The sequence below is a fragment of the Eptesicus fuscus genome, chromosome 7, assembly GCF_027574615.1.
Source record: "Eptesicus fuscus isolate TK198812 chromosome 7, DD_ASM_mEF_20220401, whole genome shotgun sequence".
Classification (NCBI taxonomy): Eukaryota; Metazoa; Chordata; class Mammalia; order Chiroptera; family Vespertilionidae; genus Eptesicus; species Eptesicus fuscus.
Window position 1 is genome coordinate 54029366 of NC_072479.1, and position 22059 is coordinate 54051424.

At 49.1% G+C, this 22059-nt stretch overlaps 3 protein-coding genes across 7 annotated transcripts; 1 reads left to right on the forward strand and 2 right to left on the reverse strand.

Annotated features, from left to right (window-relative positions):
* Positions 1-185: 185 nt before the first annotated feature.
* On the reverse strand, positions 186-3636 carry LOC103292400 (transmembrane protein 198-like). The gene is made up of 4 exons (XM_028156175.2): positions 3424-3636; positions 2269-2850; positions 1650-1810; positions 186-1529 (listed from the first exon to the last, which is right to left on the reverse strand). Exons 1-4 carry the CDS (start codon positions 3596-3598, stop codon positions 1392-1394), a joined length of 1056 nt encoding a protein of 351 aa, XP_028011976.1. The 5' UTR covers positions 3599-3636; the 3' UTR covers positions 186-1391.
* A 2497-nt stretch (positions 3637-6133) lies between these two features.
* DNAJC14 (DnaJ heat shock protein family (Hsp40) member C14) lies at positions 6134-19300 on the forward strand. 2 transcript variants are annotated; one of them, XM_008148598.3, is made up of 7 exons: positions 6134-6204; positions 6646-8111; positions 16878-16984; positions 17191-17310; positions 17821-17981; positions 18059-18161; positions 18341-19300. In XM_008148598.3, the coding sequence occupies exons 2-7, from the start codon at positions 6702-6704 to the stop codon at positions 18546-18548; spliced, it is 2109 nt and encodes a 702-aa protein (XP_008146820.2). In that variant the 5' UTR covers positions 6134-6204; positions 6646-6701; the 3' UTR covers positions 18549-19300. The 2 variants fall into 2 exon arrangements, with proteins under 2 accessions (XP_008146820.2, XP_054574960.1); XM_054718985.1 differs by lacking the exon at positions 18059-18161 and having other exon boundaries at positions 18341-18485.
* On the reverse strand, positions 16899-22005 carry ORMDL2 (ORMDL sphingolipid biosynthesis regulator 2). Of its 4 annotated transcripts, none has more exons than XR_008556597.1 (6): positions 21936-22005; positions 20869-21043; positions 20560-20711; positions 19672-20004; positions 19429-19528; positions 16899-16959 (listed from the first exon to the last, which is right to left on the reverse strand). XR_008556597.1 is itself a non-coding variant. In XM_028156179.2 (4 exons), exons 2-4 carry the CDS (start codon positions 21040-21042, stop codon positions 19869-19871), a joined length of 462 nt encoding a protein of 153 aa, XP_028011980.2. In that variant the 5' UTR covers position 21043; positions 21936-22005; the 3' UTR covers positions 19530-19868. The 4 variants fall into 4 exon arrangements, 1 of the variants encoding a protein (XP_028011980.2); XR_008556596.1 differs by lacking the exon at positions 16899-16959 and adding an exon at positions 18519-18595; XR_008556598.1 differs by lacking the exon at positions 19429-19528 and having other exon boundaries at positions 16904-16959.
* Positions 22006-22059: the final 54 nt, after the last annotated feature.

Consider the following 22059-nt stretch of genomic DNA (forward strand, 5'->3'; position numbering starts at 1 on the left):
CTGAACAACTCTTCCTCTGGCTGTGTGTGTGTGTAGCTCCTACAGTAGTCCAGTCTGCTAAGGGAGTCCTTATCAGATTTTCAGTGGACAGAGAACTCGTCAGTATGGCTAACTTTGTTTTGGGATGCAAAGAAACAAAAGAGCAGCAACAATTGAGGCCAGACTCCCTGATTCAGTGTTTAATTAATGCCACTTTATTCACATGTTCTCCCTCCCTCTCATCATAGCCTTGCTGCCTAGGGAAGGGACATATCTTCCTTCATGATATCTTCCTTCATGCCATCTGGGGAATCAGGGAACTGACTTGGAGGGGGAGAATCACAGTGGGGAGAGTTAGAATGGATTAGTGGCGGGGACCAAGTTCTGGTTAGGGAAGAAATTAGCATCACCTACACAGAAAGGCAGAGAAGGCACTTGTCTCCCATACAGCCCCGAAGACCAGGCTCCTCTGGGCAAAGGGCAACACTCTGGCGTGTAGGCCAAGGCTCCCTCCTTGGAGCAAGAAGCCAGCTTTTGGGGGAGGCGGGGGCTGAGCCAGGCACTGCCCCATGTTCTTCCCCACATCAAGAAGAGAAAGGGAAGCACCACGGAGGACAATACCCCCATCTGAGGTAGGAGGAGGGGGCTGAGCCTATGGGGCCTGGGGGGAAAGGCTAATCAGGAACCCAACTATCCCCTAATGAGGGGCCTGGGGATTGGGGGATCCTGGAGCTCCTCTGTGCCCTTCTCCCCATCAAAAAGCTATCAAGTGCCCAGCCAGTATGGCTCTATGGTTAAGCATCAACCTATGAACCAAGAGGTTGCTGGTTTGATTTCAGGTCAGGGCACATGTCCCAACTGTGGGCTTGATTCCTAGTAGGGGTTGTGCAGAAGGCAGCCGATCGATGCTTCTTTCTCATCGATGTTTCTATCTCACTATCCCTTCTCCATTCCTCTCTCTCTCTAAAAATCAATAAAAACACATTTAAAAAAATAGCTATCAAGTGCTTTAGGAGGCTTCCTGGTTTTCTACAGTTCCTACAGAAACAAAACCCCTTATTTTACCATTTTGTGGCACACTGAGGCAGGTATATAAAAGGCTATCTGGGTAAGCGCCCCCCCCCCCCCTTGATTTGGAGGGAATTAGGAGTCAGTTACTTTAGGGAGCAGGGCACCTCTATTATTGGACAGACGTAGCTACTCATACGTCCATTCCTCTCCCCTCCCCAAGATTCCTCTGTATCTGTCTCTGAAACCTCTCCCTACAGGTCTGGTCTAGGTTGGAGCACAGATTCCATCCCCAGGTCTAAGAGGTGGGGAAGGTTGTGTGTGAGTCCTGTGGGCTCGGTCCTGCCCACCTGGTGCTCCCAGGCCCTTGCTAGGGGAATGGGGGTATCAGTGGAGGTTTAGGGTCAGGTCTGGGTGGAACCAGAAGGTGTGGTGAGGGGTATAGTGGAACCATAGTCAGAATCCAGGTCCAGGATGGTGTGGGGGGCTGTGGCCTGGCTGCCTGGTCCCAGTTGGCGATCTCGAAGGCTCTGGAGATAACTCTGGAGGGGCACAGGGCAGAGAGGACAGAAGGAAGGGCCTGGGTCAGTCCCCGTCCCACCCTGACTATCCCCATGTACCCTCTGCCCCATCCCCCAGAACGCCCCCTCCCCACCACTCACTGGAGCCAAACTGTCAGCAGGGCTCCGGGCGTTGGTGGGGAGCTGCCTCCGGTAGCTGCCCTCACAGAGCCCCACCCCAGGGGAGGTCCGGTGCCACTTGGCCTCTTGCTGACGGATCCGAAGGAGCTGGAGATGCCTTCGCTGGTGGCTCAAGACCACTGCTTGGGAGGGGGCAATACAGACTGAGGGAGGCCTCTTAGACCCCAAATCCCGCCCCCAAACACCCTCACACTCTAGAGAAATCCATTTGATCTTGTTCTGGCTCTATCAAACCTTGTCTTCCCCTGCCCACTTTCTTCCCCCAATTCTTCTAGAAGAAACCCTTCTTTGGAGTCTTCCTACTCTCTCCTCCTGGACTTTCCTGAGATCTTCATTATTTTCCATAAACAGTGTCCAATAAATAACTTCCCCATCCCCCCTGACAATTTTTCTTCTCATTCTTACCCAGACTTTTGGGTCCTCCAACCCTAACTTCCTTTCAATGTCCTGCCCCATTCTCCCTAGACACCTCCTCTCTCCTCTCAAGTGTATTTCCCCGCCCCTTCCCCTCCTCAAGTCTGGGACCTGGGGACATGAGAAGGCACAGGCTGGCTGCTTCTGTACCATGGCACTAACTCACCATTGGCGTGGCCTCCATGTTCCTCATCCATGAGCTTCCACTGGGCCAGGGCCCCAAGGGCCCCCAGGGCTGGCCAAGTTCCCAGCAAGACCCAGCTATACCAGCAGAGAGGAGGCAAGGCTGGAAGTGCCTGCAAGCGTTGGCCCAGCCGACTGCCCAGTGCCAGCCCTTCCAGGAAATAGTCAGCGCAGGCCACCAGCACCGCAGCACCCAGCAGGGCTGTGCCCAGAATGGTGAATGGACGTGGCCACCGAAGCGTGAGCAGGGCTCCCAGCAGTGCCAGCCCCACTAGCCCCCCAGCCGGCACCCAGGCTGAAGGTGGCTGGTAGATGGGTTCGGTGCCCAGCAGGGCCCCGGCACCCAGGGTTAGGCCTAGCAGGAGACCAGTCAGGAAGAGCCCAACACTGCGAACCAGCATGGTGACCAGGCCGCAGAGGAGTCCGATGCCCAGCGCAATGCCCGCGCTCACCTCCAGGCTCAGCTGTGTCTCTAGCACTCGCTCCTTGTGGCATAGCAGAAAGATCACCAGAGCTCCTGATAGCAGGCCGGAGAGAAACATCACTGCCTTGAAGCAGCGGTAGCCTGGGAAGGGAGGCAGGGCTCTGAGAGGCAGGAAGGGGTAAGAGGAGTCCATAGGGATGACTCTGATGGTAAGCAGAAGAGCAGAAGACAGGAGCAGCACACCCAGGGATCTCAAGACAAGAGGCAGAAAGGAATACTATCAGGGAGGGCAGAGACTTTTCAGAAACTGTGAGGGGATGGGAGGGTAATAAGGAGGTAAGATGGATGCATTAAGGGGAGTAAGTATAGAAAAAAGGTCTAGTCCTTCTAGGAATGGTAGATGGGAAGCAATCGGCATAAGCTGATTCAGGTTATTGGGGAAGGGTGAAGAAGCCTTAAGCATGGATGATAATTTGGGAATGGAGTTTTGAGGTAGAAGGCATGGGGAAGGCCAGCGAGAGTGCCAGGGGTCACAGGTGGAGGGCATTGAGGGGCATAAATAAGAGCTGGCAAGAGCAGCATGGGCCATACTGAAGGTAGGCATTCCCTGATAGAGTGCTAGAGGTAGCCCAGGAGCAAAGGAGAACGTTAACAGCATCCTTGAGGGTGACAGTCTTGGGCAGCTGCCCCCCAGAACCCTGGCTCTGCCCTCACCGAAGCAGCAGTAGATGATTCCAAAGCAGCAGCAAAGAGCACACACCAGGGCAGGTGCCAGTTCAGGATTGTCCTGGGGTTCCAAGACACATCTCGGGTCTGGAGGCTCTGGGAGTTGTTGATTAAAGGGTCTGGGGTCAGAGGTCATGGCCAGGGGCAGCAAAGCTTCCTCCATGGCAGGAAGAGAAGGTGGTCACAAGAGGGGGAGGTCCATGTCAGCTCCTCTCATCCATCCACGAATGTCCCGAGGGGTTTGGAAAACCTGCAAGGGAGTAGGGGGCAGCAACTCAGGTGTCCATGAATTTTGAGGACTTTGTACCTCTATTTCATTTGAAGAAAGCCCAGTTTCAGGAGGGAGCATGGCCCTACTGGGGTAACTAAAGAAATGTACGGGATTGGGTCGAGGGGAGCCAGCTGTCTCTTTACCACCCTGTGCAGCAAGGTGCACTAACTAAAACGTAAATGGAAATCTTATAAGGTGACGGACCTTTTTTTGCCCCCTAACTTTCCAGGGTGGGATGGGAGGAGTAGGAAGTCTTAAGATCTGTGGAAGGAGGAGTCCAGGGGCACTAATGGGACTACAGCAACCTTTTCGAGCTGAAAAAAGAAAGCTTGCCCCATCTGCAGCTGGGACTCAATATTACCACACTGGGGTTAATAAAAGGGGGAGAAGGAGGAGAAAGAGGAGAGAAGGGTGGGGTCTTTGGACGGCTGCTCCAACCCCAGGGGAGAGGGGGAGGGGCAGGAACCAAAAGAGTTTGGGGCAAGGAATCCACATTTGCCACGGTTTCAAGTCTCTGCTTCTTGGGAGATGGAGCTGTTGGGGGAGGGGCCTCCAGCCAGTCCGGCCCCAACGACCCCCAAGGAATAAGCAGGCACCTTGCCCACAGATAGGTTCTGGTAGCCTCTTGCTCCTCCCCTCAGGACACAGGGACTTTTCCTGTCCCTCCCTTTCCCCGGGGGACTCAGGGCTGACAGTGGGATTTGCACTCGGTTCCTGGGAGGAGAACACCAAGGAGGGGCTGGCATTGGGGGCACTGTGGGAGTGGGGTGGGGTGGATGCAGCCACATTCCTTCAGCTGTCTTCTTTTGGACATCAAGGTCCTAACAGGCTGGAAGGGTTGGTTTGGGGAATCCCTGGGGTTCCTCTCCTCAATTCTCTTGGAAGCCTAGGGACCCTAAACAAGGAGAGGTTTGGGAGGGGGTGTTAACTACTCACCACCCTGCCAGGGCTGAGGAGAGGAAGGGGGTAGAAGTGCTTCCCTAGACCCCCAGCTGCATCCCTGCCCGGAGGTCCTAGGTGTCCCGGCGGCTGTCGGGCGTCGGTACCCCCAAGGCCATTCAGTTCGTTGCCCCCTAAACTCTTGCAAGTCGTAGCCCAAGCCCCGTGAACTAAAAGCAACCAGCTGGGGGGGTGGGGGGGGTGGGGGTGGAGGAAGGCTATAGGGCGGGGGGGGGGGTGACATCACGGGGCGGGCCCCTCCAACTCTTTCCCTTGTGTGTGGGGGAACACAGTTTACCTACTGCTTGAGGCTGGGACCAGAGACCCCCCCTCCAACCACAGCAGGGAAGGGTCCTGGGTGCACAAGAGGTTTGCGGAAAAGTCTCTGAATACTTAGGCGATGACTCGACAAGTGGAAGCTTTCAGAGCCCCAGGTGGGGTCTCAGCGCCCCCCTAGCTTTGCCTTGGTTTCTTCCACTTCCCAGAGAATTGGAGTATTGTCTTCTGGAGAACCGGGTGGTCGGGACTGGGGGTTTGGGGCAGAGGCTCTTGCTGCTCTGGGGCCGCCGGCGAGGGGTTCATGGGTGGACAAGCTTGCGGAGTAAGGCGAAGCCTGAAAGGAGGTCTAACAAGAGAGGCGTGTGCAAAGGAAGGGACCGACAGAGAGGGGACCCGAGCCGGGTCTGCGTGGGGGAGGGGTCGCTTGTCTACGTCCACCGAACCGCTCGGTATGCAAATGAGATGTAAAGCAGCCTGCGGCTGAGTGCACTGTTTTTGGCTCTCCGCTCAGGTCCTGCTGCGCTCGTGGTCTCCGGGCCCCGCTCCGTGAGGGAGCCTGGAGCTGTGTCCAGAGGGGCGGATCCGGGCCGTGGTAGCTGCAGTTACACGGGGCGGTTCGCCAGCTGGGTCAGAAGCCGGGGAGGCCGAGGGTTGCTGGGAAAGAAGGGGCAGTGCTAGGGGGACCAGGGCGGGGGCTGGCCCGGGGTGTCTTCTCTTGGAGAGGACATGATACAAAAGAGCCTCTGTCCTCAGCCAGCAAGGAAGGGGTCAGGGCGGTGGCCCCTCTATGCTCCCTAGTTTTGTCTGCAAGGGAAACAAACTATGGCTCAGAGGCTGTCCTCTATCTCCCAGTCTCGGAAAAGCCCAAAAATCCAGCCAGAGGAACCCTAAGAATCTGTCCCCAGAACGCAGGCACTGCTGCAGCACCCACTTGCTTCGCTTCCAGGGGTGCAACTTGCAGGGTTTCTACTTCAGCACGCGGAGGGCCGCAGCAGAGGGCCCTTTAAGGGGCGGTACCCGCGTTTCCCCCAAGGACCGCCCCCTCTGATTTGACACGCCGCTCGCTAGACTGGCTCGCGCTTCAGCCAACCGCTTTTTCTTTTCCTTCCTGTCTTCTGTGGTGACCCCGGAAGTGAAAATAGGCGTAGGTCGGCGTTTGCGGCGGGGACAGAAGGCGGAAGCAGAGCTTGAGCGGGAGGCGGAGCCCGGGGAGCCGCTCTCTTAGCTCCCTTGGATCTGGGCCCAGCAGCTCGAGGGGGAGGAGTTACCGCCGCTCTTCGGTACGTTACCTTCTCCCCGTCTACCCAGACTCGGTTCCCTGGTTGTCTGTCTTAGGGGCAACCACAAGCTCCGCCTCCAGGTTTTCTTTAAGGGCTGCAGGGTCCCCACCCTTTTCAGGCAGCCTACAGCCCTCCTTTCCGATCCTCTTTCCGTTTTTCCCTAGAGTGATCCCCGGACCACAACCTTTGCGGTACCTCCCTCTTCTCCGGATTCAGAGCTGTATCTTTCAGGGGAGAGAAGAAAAACTTAAGTGGAGTTGGAGGAGGGGGCAGGGAGTGGTGTTCTGGTTAAAGTAGTATTGGCTTATTGCTAGAGGTAATAAATGCCCCCAAAGAACTTGGGAATGTAAGGGAGGTGGGTGCATTCTATATACTATATATATCCTCAATTAAACCCCTTTCTTGGACCTATCCTTGACCCAACTTGATACTTTGTTACAGGCATCAGAACTTACCATGATGGCTGTGACCTAAAATCTTCAGGAAGCCAGGGGGTCATGGCCCAGAAGCACCCCGGAGAAAGACCGTTGTGTGGAGCCCACCACAGTGGTGGTGCCTCCCTCAGGACTTTAGGATCCTCTCTGGACCCTGAAATACTTTCATTCTCAGGACTCAGGGACTCAGCGAGGCCTGCTCCTAATGGTACCCGCTGCCTCACAAAGCACTCTAGTCCGAAGTACACACAGCCTCCAAACCCAGCCCACTGGTGGGATCCAAGCCATGGCCCCCCAAGGGGTCCAGGGCCCCCTAGAAATGGAGAGAACCCTGATCAGAGTGAGGCATCTTCAGAAGAAGAGTCAGGAGTGGACCAGGAACTCTCAAGAGAGAATGAGGCTGGGCACCAGGAGGATGAAAACCCTTCTTTTCTTTCCATTCCATCTGCTTGCAACTGCCAGGGAACCCCTGGAATCCCTGAAGAGCCTTACTCTGGGGGAGGAGATAACTCTTCTAGCAACTTTTGCCACCATTGTATGTCTCCAGCTTTAGGAGAACATGAAGAGTTGGAAGAGGAATATGATGATGAGGAACCCAAGTTCCCCAGTGATTTTTCACGTGTGCCCAGTGGAAAGAAACCTCCACCCCGGAGACAGCGGCATCGTGTTTCAGCCAAGGACGATACTTGGGAGGGTGGACGCAGGGATCCCAGGTCTCCTGGTCGACATCGGCTGGGCAGGAAACGAAGTCAAGCAGATAAGCGCAGACGCTTGGGATTATGGGGAGCAGAAGAACTGTGTCAGCTTGGACAAGCAGGTTTCTGGTGGCTGATCGAACTGTTGGTATTGGTGGGAGAGTATGTGGAAACTTGTGGCCATCTCATCTATGCATGCAGGCAGCTGAAAGGCAGTGATTTGGACCTTTTTCGAGACTGGGCAGGAGTCTGGGCAGGGCGACTGGGTGGCTGGGCCCAGGTAATGTTCCAGTTTCTGAACCAGGGGTTTTGCTATGGGGCAGGGCTGTTCACCCGTTTTCTTAGGCTACTGGGTGCTTTGCTGCTCCGGGCTCTGGCCCTCTTGTTGGGCTGTCTGCAGTTGGGCTGGCAGTTTCTTGTGAGACTGGGTGACCGGTTAGGCTGGAGAGCTAAAGCCACCTGGCTCTTCTCTTGGCTGGATTCTCCCACCTTACAGCGTTGTCTGATTGTGCTGAGAGATAGCAGGCCATGGCAGCAAATGGTAAGAATGGTTCAATGGGGTTGGCTGGAGTTGCCTTGGGTCAAACAGAGGACTAACAGACAAGAGAATGCACCTGTAGCTAGTGGTCGCTATTGCCAGCCTGAAGAGGAAGTGACCCGACTCTTGACCATGGCTGGGATTCCTGAAGATGAGCTAAACCCTTTCCACGTGTTGGGGGTTGAAGCCACAGCATCAGATGTTGAAATGAAGAAGGCCTATAGGCAGTTGGCAGTAATGGTGAGTATCCTTCCCCCCTGTTTCCTATCCCTCTTGTGCCTATATTTTATTTTCTAATTTTAGGGAGAGTAGAATAAAGGGAAGGCAGAGAAGAAAATCAACTTTAAGCTGAAGAGTAACTTTAATTCTTAGAAAAGAGTCATAAAGACTTTTTTATTTTTAAATATGTTTTTATTGATTTCAGATAGAGGGAGAGAGCAATAGAAACCTCATTGATGAGAGAGAATCATCAATCGGCTGCCTCCTGCATGCCCCCAACTTGGGGTCGAGCCCACAACCCGGCATGTGCCCTGACCGGAATCAAACTGTGATCTCCTGGTTGTAGGTCGATGGTCAACCCGTGAGCCACACCAGCTGGGTGAGATTCTTTTTCTTTCTTTTTTTTTTTTTTAAATATATTTTATTGATGTTTTCACAGAGAGGAAGGGAGAGGGACAGAGAGCTAGAAACATCGATGAGAGAGAAACATCCGACCAGCTGCCTCCTGCACACCCCCTACTGGGGATGTGCCCCCAACCACGGTACATGCCTTGACCGGAATCGAACCTGGGACCCTTCAGTCCACAGGCCGACGCTCTATCCACTGAGCCAAACCGGTTTCGGCGAGATTCTTTTTCTTAATGAAAATAAATGAACTAGTATATATGGCAGGATTGGACTCACTCACTTTGAAATGTTGAGATGAAGTCCCTCTGCTAGGGTGGAGAAAAGGCCTAGTCAGAAAGCTTGTCAGTTCCTCTCCCTGAACAAATGAGGGGTGTTTCTGAATGTAGGGAAATTCAGCCATCTGTCCCAGAAACGCAAGTGTGGACCTAGTGTGGGACAGTTCAGGGAGTGCTTGTGAGTGATTATTCCAGGACCAGGTGAAAGAAAAGCTATTTCAAGACCAGCAACCCAGCCCGGCCAGCGTGGCTCAGTGGTTGAGCATCGACCTGTGAACCAGGAGGTCACGGTTAGATTCCAGGTCAGGTCACATGCCCAGGTTTTGGGCTCGATCCCCAGTGTGGGGCGTGCAGGAGGCAGCCGATCCATGATTCTCTCTCATCCTCGATGTTTCTCTCTCTCCCTCTCCCTCCCTCCCTGAAATCAATAAAAATATCTTAAAAAAGAAAAAAAAAGACCAGCAACCCAGAGTGGGAAAGGGAAAAAAAATGGGATATAAGTCAGAAATATGTGCAAATGTATGTCATATATGAAAATATGGTTGCTTTTATTAATAAAAAGGGAGTTAATAGGTGGGAGTTGTGACACCACATGCTTGAGGGAAATGATTTAATACAAGCATGCAATCAAATTGCTATTAGAAGTTAATATTAGATTGCTATTTTTAGATGATTGTTTCTATTTCTGTACAAGTGAAACTATATTATAAATAATGTGTGTAAATTGCACAGGTGGCCTGTTTGACAGAATGTATGGAACTAGACTGGTACAATATCACAGTGTGCAGATTACCTCAACAGTTGCATGACACCAAAGGAATGGGCAACCATGGTTTCCATTAACCATTCAAGGCACAATAAAGTACCAGACCTGCAACTTACAAGAGGACTAAATTAGTTTGGTGGGAAATGCATGCCCCTTAGTTGATAGCCTGGGATATTCTTAGAGTGGGGAACAAGTGCATACACTCAAATAGTTACTAATAGTAGAGCTCTTTTCTCACCTTCATGTCTTTTTTTTAGCAGATATCCTCTTTTGTGGAATATCATTCTTCTAAAAAAATATCATTTTCAACTTACTTCTTTGGAGTAGAGATGATGATAAGTTACCCTGTCCTCAACACCCTGCCTCACACCCCAGAGTTCCCCCTTGTTCTCGGTCAGAGTGTCAGTGAGGTTCTTTTATAGAATCTCTCACTGCCCATATTAGGCCCTAGAGCAGGTGTCCTCAAACTTTTTAAATGGGGGGCCAGTTCACTGTCCCTCAGACCGTTGGAGGGCCGGACTATAGTTTAAAAAAAACTATGAACAAATTCCTATGCACACTGCACATATCTTATTTTGAAGTAAAAAAACAAAACGGCAAAAACACCCGCATGTGGCCCGCGGGCCGTAGTTTGAGGACGCCTGCCCTAGAGTGACCATGATTGCAAGGCTGTTCTATAAGTCTGGAATATGGGAGATTTAACAGCATTCTGCTTATTTGGCATCAGTCAAGAGACTAGCTTTATGTCTATTTTGGAGGAACGAGGATGGGAATAATAAGCAGTAGGAAGAGAAGTTATTTGTTTTGGAGAAAGGCTGAAAAGGGGATAAAAAGCCTGTATCATAACATGCTATTTCATTTTGGGACAGAAAGGCAAACTATTGTAGGAAGTTTTGAGTAGATATGAGAATTTTCTAGTTAGAAAAGTGAGAATGTTACATCTTTGGAACTCTTATAACTGACAATAAAGTTAAAATGTGAGGGATTAGTATATATGTGCTAGGTAGGTGACCAACCATCCCTGTTTGCCTGAGATTGAGGGCTTTCCTGAGACATGAACTTCAGTGCTAACACTGGGACAATCCCAGGAGCACTGGGATGGTGGATCATCCTAATACAGATTCTGTACTTCACAAGTATTCTCATTTAATACTCTCAACAATCCATGATAGATAAAATATTCTAGGTCATGTAGCTAATAGTGACAGTGAAGCATCCATCTTATATAAAAACTGCTGTTTGAAATTTTAACCCTGCTATTTGGCTTCTGTAAATGCTTGCTTGCTTAAATAATAAGGAAAATAAGACTACTCCCACTTCAGAGAGGCCATTAAACCTTCCCTGGACAAAGTTATCAGTGCTGGCACCAGGCCAGGCCTTTGTTTTTTTTTTTTTTTTTTTTTTTTTTTTTAATTTCTTTATTGATTAAGGTGTCACATATTTGTCCTCGTCCCCCCATTCCCATCCCACCCCTCTCCCCACGCATGCCCCAATCCCCTGTTGAACTTAACCGTTGGATAGGCTTATATGCATGCATACAGGTCCTTTGGTTGAACTCTCTCCCTCCCCCACCCTCCCCCTACCCTCCCCTATCCTCCCTCTGAGGCCCGATAGTCCGATCGATGCCTCCTTGCTTCTGGTTCTGTTCTTGTTCCTCAGTCTATGTTGTTCATCATTTCCTCTAGATGAACGAGATCATATGTCACTAGATATATACTAATAAGAACTGAATGTGAGACGAGCAATAATATTTATGCTGACAGGCAAATGAATCAATCTGTAGCGAGCTTCCCCCTGGACCAACAGTTCTTTTGAGACCCAATTTCGATGTCCAGTAGTTCCTTATGTGTACATGTCAGCACTGACCCCTCAGCTCTGGATGGTGGACAAATGGTGGTAATGGAGGTCCGACTCCCTCTGGTTTGGTCTCGGCCGAACCCAGGGGCACGGCGTCACCTGGACTAAGGGGCACGTGGCCTCACCCATACCCAAGGGGCGCGTGGTCTCACCCGGGCCTGGGACCCAGCCTCACCCGGATGGATCCAGGGGCGCACGGCCTCACCCGGACCCAGGATCTGGCTTCACCCGTACCCAGGGACGCTTGGCCTCTCCCAGACCCAGGGGCACGTGGCCTCACCCGGGCTTAGTTGCACAAGGCCTCACCTGGATCCAGGGACACATGGTCTCTCCCGGACCCAGGGACGCTTGGCCTCTCCCAGACCCAGGGCCACTTGGGCTCACCCGGGCCTAGGTGCACGAGGCCTCATCCGGATCCAGGGACGCATGGTCTCACCCGGACCCAGGGACGCTTAGCCTCTCCCAGACCCAGGGCCACTTGGGCTCACCCGGGCCTAGGTGCACGAGGCCTCACCCGGATCCTGGAACACATGGTCTCACCCGGACCCAGGGATGCTTGGCCTCTCCCAGACCCAGGGCCACTTGGGCTCACCCGGGCCTAGGTGCACGAGGCCTCACCCGGATCCAGGGACACATGGTCTCTCCCGGACCCAGGGACGCTTGGCCTCTCCCAGACCCAGGGCCACTTGGGCTCACCCGGGCCTAGGTGCACGAGGCCTCATCCGGATCCAGGGACGCATGGTCTCACCCGGACCCAGGGACGCTTAGCCTCTCCCAGACCCAGGGCCACTTGGGCTCACCCGGGCCTAGGTGCACGAGGCCTCACCCGGATCCTGGAACACATGGTCTCACCCGGACCCAGGGATGCTTGGCCTCTCCCAGACCCAGGGCCACTTGGGCTCACCCGGGCCTAGGTGCACGAGGCCTCACCCGGATCCAGGGACACATGGTCTCTCACGGACCCAGGAACGCTTGGCCTCTCCCAGACCCAGGGCCACTTGGGCTCACCCGGGCCTAGGTGCACGAGGCCTCACCCGGATCCAGGGACACATGGTCTCACCCAGCCCCAGGAACGTTTGGCCACTCCCAGAACCAGGGCCACTTGGGCTCACCCGGGCCTAGGTGCACGAGGCCTCACCCAGATCCAGGGACACATGGTCTCACCCGGACCCAGGGACGCTTAGCCTTTCCCAGACCCAGGGGCACGTGGCCTCACCCGGGCCTAGGTGCACGAGGCCTCATCCGGATCCAGGGACACATGGTCTCACCCGGACCCAGACACGCTTGGCCTCTCCCAGACCCAGGGCCACTTGGGCTCACCCGGGCCTAGGTGCACGAGGCCTCATCCGGATCCAGGGACGCATGGTCTCACCCGGACCCAGGGACGCTCAGGCCAGGCCTTTGGTTGAGGTCTCAAGGCCCCAGCACATAGGGGCTCTTTAAGAACTTGCAAAGGGGGCCGGAAACACCCCATATTTGGGAGACAAAGGAGGTAAAAGCATATAAATAGGGAAAGTTCCTCCATGTTGGGATCGAGAATTTGAGAGACATTTTCCTCTGGGCCCGCGCGTAATAAATGTAACTCCATCTCTCTAAGTGTTGCTTGGTTCTTCTCTGGTTTTCTGTAACAACAGAGCTGTGACTTGAACAGAGATCTCTCTGCAGAGCTAGAGCAATTAATTATTAAGCTATATTGAGAGGAGAAAATGGGGGCCAAATAGGCAGACGTGTCCTGTGCTTGTCCTGGAGCAGATAGAAGCAGCAACTAAATTGGAGAGCCGGAATTGGTGAATTAGTCACAGCTGATGAGACAGTTTGCAGCCGAGAGGGGCAGAGGACACCTGGAGAACTGTAGGATCAGGGAATCTGGGCTGGAGAGAGACATGCGACCACCAGGCTGAGGATCAGGAGGAAGCTGCACTGCACCAAGGCCGTGTCCCTTGGGGACAGGCGTAATATCCGACTGTGGAAAGGAAGTCCACAGGGTGTTAGCAGGTGGGGAATCTAGATCTAAGTCCACGGCTGAGAGAGGCTGCGCCCAGAAAGGTGGCCTGAAGAGCTGCCTAAGCAGCGTGGTGCCAGGGATGAGGGAAGGGTGGGTAGAGAAACTCACAGTCTCTTGGATGTTTTGCCTTTGTTTGTCTTCGCTTTTATTTGCTAAAACCAGTTCATAGGACCTTCAATTACAAACATTCACCTGAGGCTGCGCTGCAGATAGGTGATTTGTGGGGTCTGGGGAGAAGCTGTGGAGGAAAGCAGAGCAGAGAGAGGTGACCAGGAATCCAGCACTGAGACATTTGTGCCTCTCCAAACCATTTTTCTCCTGAAGAGCCAGCCCCTGCCAGCAGCCTCAAGACAGCTAATACTGCCATACCTGGCCTACATCTTGAGTTTTACAAAGGAAACAAAGACTCTGAATAGCCCCAAAGAGCCCTCAGGGACTGGGTTGAAGAGGGGCCTATCAGTCCCGGAAAGCAATACAGCACCACCCCCACTTAAAGCCCTGTCAGAAACAGGAACAAGACAGGGATGCCCACTTTCATCACTCCTGTTCAACATAGTATTGGAAGTGCTAGCCATAGCGATCAGTCAAGAAGAAGAAATAAAAGGCATCCAAATTGGAAAAGAAGAAGTAAAACTGTCATTATTTGCAGATGACATAATATTATACACAGAAAACCCCAAGACTCCATCAAAAAATTACTAGACTTAATAAATGAATTTGGCAATGTAGCAGGATACAAAATTAATACCCAGAAATCTATGGTTTTTTTATACACCAATAATGAACTCACAGAAAGAGAAACAAACAAACAAAAAATCCCATTTACCATTGCAACAAAAAAATTAAGATACCTAGGAATAAACTTACTTAAGGAGTTAAAAGACCTGTACTCGGAAAACTACGGGTCATTGAAAAAAGAGATAGAGGAAGATATAAACAAATGGAAGAATATACTGTGTTCATTGGATTGGTAGAATCAACATCATTAAAATGTCCATACTACCCAACGCAATCTATAGATTCAATGCAATCCCCATTAAAATACCGACGGCATATTTCACAGACCTAGAAAGAACTCTCCAAAAATTCATCTGGAATAAAAAAAGACCCCTAATAGCCGCAGCAATCCTGAGAAAGAAGAACAAAGTTGAGGGATCACAATACCAGATATCAAGCTGTATTACAAGGCCACTGTTCTCATAACTGCCTGGTACTGGCACAAGAACAGACATATAGATCAATGGAACAGAACAGAGAACCCAGAAGTCGACCCAAGCCATTACGCTCAATTAATATTTGACAAAGGAGGCAAGAGCAATAAAATGGAGTCAAGGCAGTCTCTTTAATAAATGGTGTTGGGAAAATTGGACAGATACATGTAAAAAAAGTTAAACTATGGATAAAGGACTTAAAATGGATAAAGGACTTAAAGGTAAGACAGGAAACCATAAAAATCTTAGAAGAATCCATAGGCAGCAAAATATCAGACATATGTTGTAGCAATATCTGCTGATACAGTTCCTAGGACAATGGAAACAGAAGATAAGTGCAACTACATCAAAATAAAAAGCTTCTGCACAGCAAAAGAAACCATCAACAAAACAACAAGAGCTCACTGTATGGGAGAACATATTTGCCAATATTACATCTGATAAAATTTTAATCTCCAAAAATTACAGGGAACTCATACAACTTAACAAAAGGAAGATAATCCAATAAAAGTCTGGGCAAAGATCCTAAACCAAGCATGTCAAACTTTCGGCCCACAAGTATTTTTAAAACTTCATAACTTAATTTTTATAATATCTCGTTATACATAATTATTAATGAACTACAATGTTTGCTAATGACTATTATAATCGTGTTGCATTCATTTCCCTTATACACAGGCACACCATTTCTCTCCACTAATACTAGCAGCGAATATTTTAGCAGCCGATTGCCACATCATTAGTTTTGTACTGACTTGTTTGGTGTGCGCAACAGGAAATATTTCGCTTTCAGAGAACAAGAAAAATAGGTTTATTTGTGTTACGCTTATTAATTTGTGCAGTTATTGTCTGGTAAATTAATGTTCAAGAAAAAATATTAATTATTAACAATATCCTATTTTATGTTAATGATTACTCATTTATTTCAGCCCTTTGTATTCAGCACGTTTCTATGAAAATTGAAGCTTCTATTTTTTTGCAGCCCACATAAACTTAAACCTTGTTTATTTGGCCTGTGTTAGCCTTTGAGTTTGACATGCTTGTCCTAAATAGACATTTTTTTGAAAGTGGACATACAGAAGGCCAAGAGACATATGAAAACATGCTCAAAGTCACTAATCATCTGAGAGATGCAAGTCAAAACGACAATGAGGCACCATCTCACACCTCTCAGAATGGCTATCCTCAACAAATTAACAAACAAGTGCTGGCGAGGATGTGGAGAAAAAGGAACCCTTGTGCACTGCTGGTGGGAATGCAGACTGGTGCAGCCACTGTGGAAAACAGTATGGAGTTTCCTCAAAAAATTAAAAATGGAACTCCCTTTTGAACCAGTAATCCCACTTCTAGGAATATATCCCAAGAAATCAGAAACACCAATCAGAAAGGACATATGCACCCCTATGTTCATAGCAGCACAATTTACAATAGTTAAGATTTGGAAACGGCCTAAGTGCCCATCAGCAGATGAGTGGACTAAAAAACTGTGGTACATCTACACAATGGAATTACCACACTGCTGTAAAAAAGAAAGAACTCTTATCATTTGTAACAGCATGGATGGACCTAGAGAGCATTATGCTATGCGAAATAAACCAGTCGGAGAAAGATAAATATCACATGATCTCACTCATTTGTGGAATATAATGAACAACATAAACTGATGAACAAAAATAGATGCAGAGTCACAGAAGCATCGAACAGACTGTCAAACCTCAGAGGGAAGGTAGGGGAAGAGGGGCAAGAGATCAACCAAAGGACTTATATGCATGCATATAAGCATAACCAATGGACAGATAGTAGCTGGGTGAGGGTATGTGCTGGGGGGGGGGGGGTGGGGAGCGGCTGGGGAGAGGTCAATGGGGGAAAAAGGAGACATATGTAATACATTAAACAATAAAGAATTTAATTTTAAAACTATATTGACTCTCCAAAAGAAAGTGAAAAAGAACCATTTGACATGAGTTGTGTGTGTGTTTTTTAAATATTTTATTGATTTTTTTTTAGAGAGGAAGGGAGAAAGAGAGGAAGAAACATCAGTGTGACAGCTAACATTGATCAGCTGCCTCCTGCATGCTGCCTACTGGGGACTGAGCCCACGACCCTGGCATGTACCCTTGACTGGGAATTGAATCAGCAACCTTTTGGTGCATGGGATGATGCCCAACCACACTGGCCAGGGCTACCACTTAACATAATGTTTTGACCCAAGATGGGGAGAGGTTTGGAATGGATTTGTGATGAAATCTTTTTTTGTCTTGGTAGGTTCATCCTGACAAAAATCATCATCCCCGGGCTGAGGAGGCCTTCAAGGTTTTGCGGGCAGCTTGGGACATTGTCAGCAATCCTGAAAGGCGGAAGGAATATGAGATGTAAGTTGGAGATAGGAAATTGTCAGGTGGTGTAAATGAATAATCTTCAATAGCAGAGGTCCCTGGAGTTGTGGGTGAATGCCCTCTAAGGTGGAGAAAATTGCTTGTCTTTCTAGTAGGCCAAAGGCCTTTAGGAGGCCAATAGATCTGTCTCCTTTTATCCCTTGCTCAATACCCGCTGATTTACAAAGCCTTTCTTCTCTTAGGAAACGAATGGCAGAGAATGAGCTGAGCCGGTCAGTGAATGAGTTTCTGTCCAAGCTGCAGGATGACCTCAAAGAGGCAATGAATACTATGATGTGCAGTCGATGCCAGGGAAAGCACAGGTATGAAATAGGAATGTAACAGCCACAGCTTAGGGGTTAGGTAGCCAAAGACCTTTGTATTATTGGTAGTTGTGGGATAGAAATGGTAAAAGAACCCTTGGGTTTTCACTCTGTCATATTGCAAAGAGATTGGGGATTCTAATTAGTAAGAAAAAAAAGAGCCCAGTGGGTGTGGCTCAATGGTTGAGCATTGACCTATGAACCAGGAGGTCACAGTTTAATTCCTGGTCAGGGCACATGCCTGGGTTGTGGGCTTGATCCCGTGTGGGGCGTGGAGGAGGCAGCCAATTAACGATTCTTTCTCATCATTGATGTTTCTATCTCTTCCTCTCCCTTCCTCTCTGAAATCAATAAAAGTATATTAAAAAAAAGAAGACATTTTTTACCTTTAAGATAGAAGATTGAGAGAAGGGTGTGCAAAGGCATATGTAATAACACGTAATAATGAGACTACAGAAATGTCACAGGCTTGACAAATTATTAAGGAATTGTCCTTCTGTTGGGTTGCAGGAGGTTTGAAATGGACCGGGAACCTAAGAGTGCCAGATATTGTGCTGAGTGTAATAGGCTGCATCCTGCTGAAGAAGGAGACTTTTGGGCAGAGTCAAGTATGTGGGGCCTCAAGATCACCTACTTTGCACTGATGGATGGAAAGGTGTATGACATCACAGGTACACTTCTGTTCTGTAGAAATATGGGCTCATATATGCTTATATGATGTATTAGCTAATTCTTTTCATGTGTGCAGAGTGGGCTGGATGTCAGCGAGTAGGAATCTCCCCAGATACTCATAAAGTCCCCTATCACATCTCATTTGGTTCTCGGATACCAGGCACCAGTGGGCGACAGAGGTAGGTGGTATTTCTTTCAATAATCTATCCATTATTGTAGTTCTGAATATGGTGCTTAGGACACCTAGATGTCTTACCCTTTAAGAAGTTTGGTAACTGACTCAATATATCTTTAACATAGTTACTTATGTTTGACTTTTAATCTCTCTTGCCTCATTATTCTTCTGTTTTCCTTTCAGAGCCACTCCAGATGCCCCTCCTGCTGACCTTCAGGATTTCTTGAACCGGATCTTTCAAGTACCCCCGGGACAGATGTCCAATGGGAACTTCTTTGCAGCTCACCCTGGCCCTGGGGCCACCGCAGCTTCCAAGCCCAACAGCACAGTACCCAAGGGAGAAGCCAAACCGAAGAGGCGGAAGAAAGTGAGGAGGCCCTTCCAACGTTGACACTTGTTTTCTTCTTTCCTCAAATCAATGTCAGGGAGTCAAAAGGGCTGTGTACAGCACAGGATGGAGTTTGATTTATTTTTAAATATTTTAAAAAGGGAAACTTTAAACTCAAATTGTTCACTCAGTACTTGTAGGAAGCCCTAGAACCATTCTCCCTCCTCCACCAGTACCCAGGAACTGGATCTTGTCTTCTGAGAATACCAAAGAAATAGGGGGTGGCTACAGCAAAGAACCTAGGGCATGGACCTGGGCTGGACAATATCTCCCAGAGGAGTGTGGAACTGGGTATTTCCCTAGGGTCTGTATGCCTTTGTCTTGTCTTTTGCTTCTACAGCAGATGACTTTCCCCCTCTTTTTAAACTATGAGTCTATCTTATTTCTTGACCCATTTCAGGGCTCTCTCCTGAATATACTAGTTAGCCCAAGTTAAAAGACAGAACAAGAAAGCATGTAACTCTAATTATAGGAGATAGAGTTCAGAGAGTGGGAACTCTGAATTTTTCCTGTGACTGTCACCTTGTGGGTAACTGCCCAACTTCATGCTTGTTGCTGCAGGGATGGCCAAACTAATAATTAAAAAAAAAATCAGACTCATGCCCTCTGCCCTTGAGTGAGGGGAAAGAATAAAGGGGCTCCTGGTAGCCCCCTTATGATCCAAGGGTTTGTATTTTTTTAAGTTTGTTGATATTTGTATGTACATAACTATTTAAAGCCAGGGGATTATCTTTCTATAAATATGTAACTGGCAACCTGTTTCTTCCCTTTCTTCTTTGCCTTTATAGATAGTGTCCTTTTTCTCATTTGAGAATCCTTTCTCTAAGTGTTAGCTGGGAGTGAAGGGCACCTCCTGAACCGAAGGAGAGGGGATAAAAAATACCTTAGAGAAGTTTTGTGTATTAAGTCACTGTTCCATCTTTCTTCCCCAGCCTTATGAGGACATCTCCCTACCCTCCCTGCTGACCAAAGAGTAGCCATATCTGAAAAAAAAGAAAAATGACCTTTATTATGAGGGAAATCACAGCAAAACAGAGCTGGAAGGTAGTGGGGGTGGAAGACATGGAAAAATCAAACAAGCTGCCCAAACATGGCCTCCTGTGGAGGAGAGTGATTTGTCCCTTACCTCATTTGCCTTTCCTGATTCAAAGAAGCCTGCTCCTAGCAGGGCTACTCCCAGGGAGCCCCATTTTCCAATCTGTTCTCGTCCTGGGAGTTTTGGAACAGTTGTATAGTTTTCAGGCTTCCAAGAAAAGGAAGACAGTATGGAGAAGGGAAAGATGTTACAGCCTTTTGTTCCAATGTTGTCCCCAGTCCCATCCCTCAGTATTTATTGATGCCAAAGAGACGAACCCCATGGAATTGGGGCAATTTAGGCAGCAGTACGCTGAGCAATGAGGTTGTGTTGATCAGGAAGTGAGCAGCATCATACTTGGTGTAGAAGCTGGCTAGGAGGTAGCTGGAAGAAAAAAAATAGGTTGAGTGAAGCTGGCCTTTCCAGTGACTTTCTCTTCTATTTTAAATGACCAGTTTTATTGCATGTAGTCCTAGGATATTTGAAAATATCCTAGGGGTCAGGGAGATAATCAGCACCTTTAACTGGAGATTTTTAAGTTAGTTTGTGTGTTTAATAATTGTTAATGACATGTGGCAAATGACAGCTGAAGCAGTTTCAGCCTGTATCACTGTTAAGTCCTCTGTGCTTCCACTCCCCAAAGCCAGTTTTCACAGATTTACATCAGTTCTGCCTTGAGTTAGTCACATCTTTTGGAAATGTAAAATCAGTTGGTTTTACTTGGTTTTCTCAGTCCCATCTCCGTTCTCCTACCACCAAGGAGGCAGCAAGGAATGCTTGATTATTGCTTTCTACTTTTTACTGCACTCCCTAGATTTAGACCTAGTATACCATAATATCTTCAAAGAGTCTAAGTGATTACTCTGCTTTTTTTAAGTTCCCCTGTGGGCCTCTGTACCTGGCTCTTGGAGCATTTCCCATATCTCCCACTGGACTCACAGTACAATAGGAGAGATGCTGAGGAATTTGCGGGAAGAGGTAAATTGGAGCCCGTAGTCCATCTGTTCCCAGTGTGTCAGTAGCCGAGACTTTCCTTGGTCAGGGGTCTCAAAGGGTGTCCCTTTCACTGTATGTAGGAAGACATACATGGCCTGGGAGGAGAGAAGGGAGCAGTTTGAAGGGGCAGAATATGGTCCTTTAGCCCAAGGATTAAGATCCCCAAAGGAAGGCATATCCCCAAATAATTGGGGGTTTTATTTTGTTTGGGAAAGGCCTGGGGTGGGTATAAGGGTGTGGTTTAGCGCTCACCAAGTTATGGATGACGTTGGTCAGGGTCCAGACAACAGGAATGCTGAAGAAGGGGATGCTGAGTAGCACCACATGCAGCAGTCCTACCAAGATGATGTAGGCCAGCCAGATGCCCCGGCTATTCATCACTCGAGTGTTGGGGTTTACTTCGCTGTGTGCTACTCCCACATTCATCCTACCACAGTGGCGGATCAGGCAGGAGTCCACCTCTAGTTCCTCTCAACCCCTCTTTGATTTTTTTGCCCCCACATTGTCTCCTGAATAGCTCAAATCCCCTGAACTGTATTGGGAATGAAAGAACATCCCCATCATGCACAAAGAAAAACTGAAGACTTGGGAGGTAAAATACTTAAAAGGCAAGAAGAGTCCTCTCTACATCTTAGAGACACATGGTAATCTTTGATTCTTAGACTTCAGCTTGAAGGAGTAAGTCTAGGCTTGGGCACCTACTTCAAGGAGCAAGGGAAACAGCAGTATTTCACTTTATTTTCCTTAAGTTGTTAATAAGGAAGCCTGAAGAGGTTACATACACCCATAATTCCAGAAGCAGGTAATGGGAAACAAGGCTTCACTAAGGAGGCGTGAGGGGGTAAAGCTACTTCCAATCCTCACTTTTACTCTGGGGCTTGCCCGTCCTCTCATCCCCTTGGCATGTAAGCAGCCAACATCCCAATTCCTTCTCTCAAACGTGGGGCATTGGAAGAATTTACCCAGGGTTTTGGGTTGAGCTAGGAAGGAACCTAAGTTGAGAGCCTCCAGTTGGATTCCTAACCCCAAATCCAAAGGCGGCTCAGATCGTCTGAACTCGGCTCCTTAAAATCGTGCTGGTCTAAAGTTGATGTCTAGTTAGGAAGCACCTCTCTACCTAAAATTCCCTAAACCCTAATACTGAACCTGCCCGATGCTTTTCCCAGCTTCCCTTTCTCGTGCGTCGGCTCCCCTCTGGTTCTCTCTCGGTATTTAACTCACCGCCGCTCCAACCCCCGCCCCCGCTTTCGCCTCCCATCACTGTTTGCCTTCCACCATTTTTGCAGAGCACCCCTTTCCAGTCTCTCGTAAAACCCTACCTGCAAGCCGATCGGCGAGGGGCGCAGCTCTCCCTTCTATACCTGTGGTCTCCAGGAAGCAGCCGCCCACGCTTATCTGCTGTCTCCTTATTGGTGGAACGGGTTAGCGCTGCCACCATCCATT

What these genes read in the sequence shown, in the direction of transcription:
- LOC103292400 (XM_028156175.2), bottom strand. Translation starts at nt 3,598, where the DNA reads ATGGAGGAAGCTTTGCTGCCCCTGGCCATGACCTCTGACCCCAGACCC. An exon ending in AATCATCTACTGCTGCTTCG is followed by an intron (nt 2,851 to 3,423) that starts GTGAGGGCAGAG and finishes CTCCCTTCCCAG; the next exon opens with GCTACCGCTGCTTCAAGGCA. An exon ending in ACATGGAGGCCACGCCAATG is followed by an intron (nt 1,811 to 2,268) that starts GTGAGTTAGTGC and finishes CCCCCTCCCAAG; the next exon opens with CAGTGGTCTTGAGCCACCAG.
- DNAJC14 (XM_008148598.3), top strand. Translation starts at nt 6,702, where the DNA reads ATGGCCCAGAAGCACCCCGGAGAAAGACCGTTGTGTGGAGCCCACCAC. An exon ending in CGATGCCAGGGAAAGCACAG is followed by an intron (nt 17,311 to 17,820) that starts GTATGAAATAGG and finishes GTTGGGTTGCAG; the next exon opens with GAGGTTTGAAATGGACCGGG. An exon ending in AAAGGTGTATGACATCACAG is followed by an intron (nt 17,982 to 18,058) that starts GTACACTTCTGT and finishes TCATGTGTGCAG; the next exon opens with AGTGGGCTGGATGTCAGCGA.
- ORMDL2 (XM_028156179.2), bottom strand. Translation starts at nt 21,042, where the DNA reads ATGAATGTGGGAGTAGCACACAGCGAAGTAAACCCCAACACTCGAGTG. An exon ending in CCAACGTCATCCATAACTTG is followed by an intron (nt 20,712 to 20,868) that starts GTGAGCGCTAAA and finishes CTCTCCTCCCAG; the next exon opens with GCCATGTATGTCTTCCTACA. An exon ending in AGCATCTCTCCTATTGTACT is followed by an intron (nt 20,005 to 20,559) that starts GTGAGTCCAGTG and finishes TTTTTCTTCCAG; the next exon opens with CTACCTCCTAGCCAGCTTCT.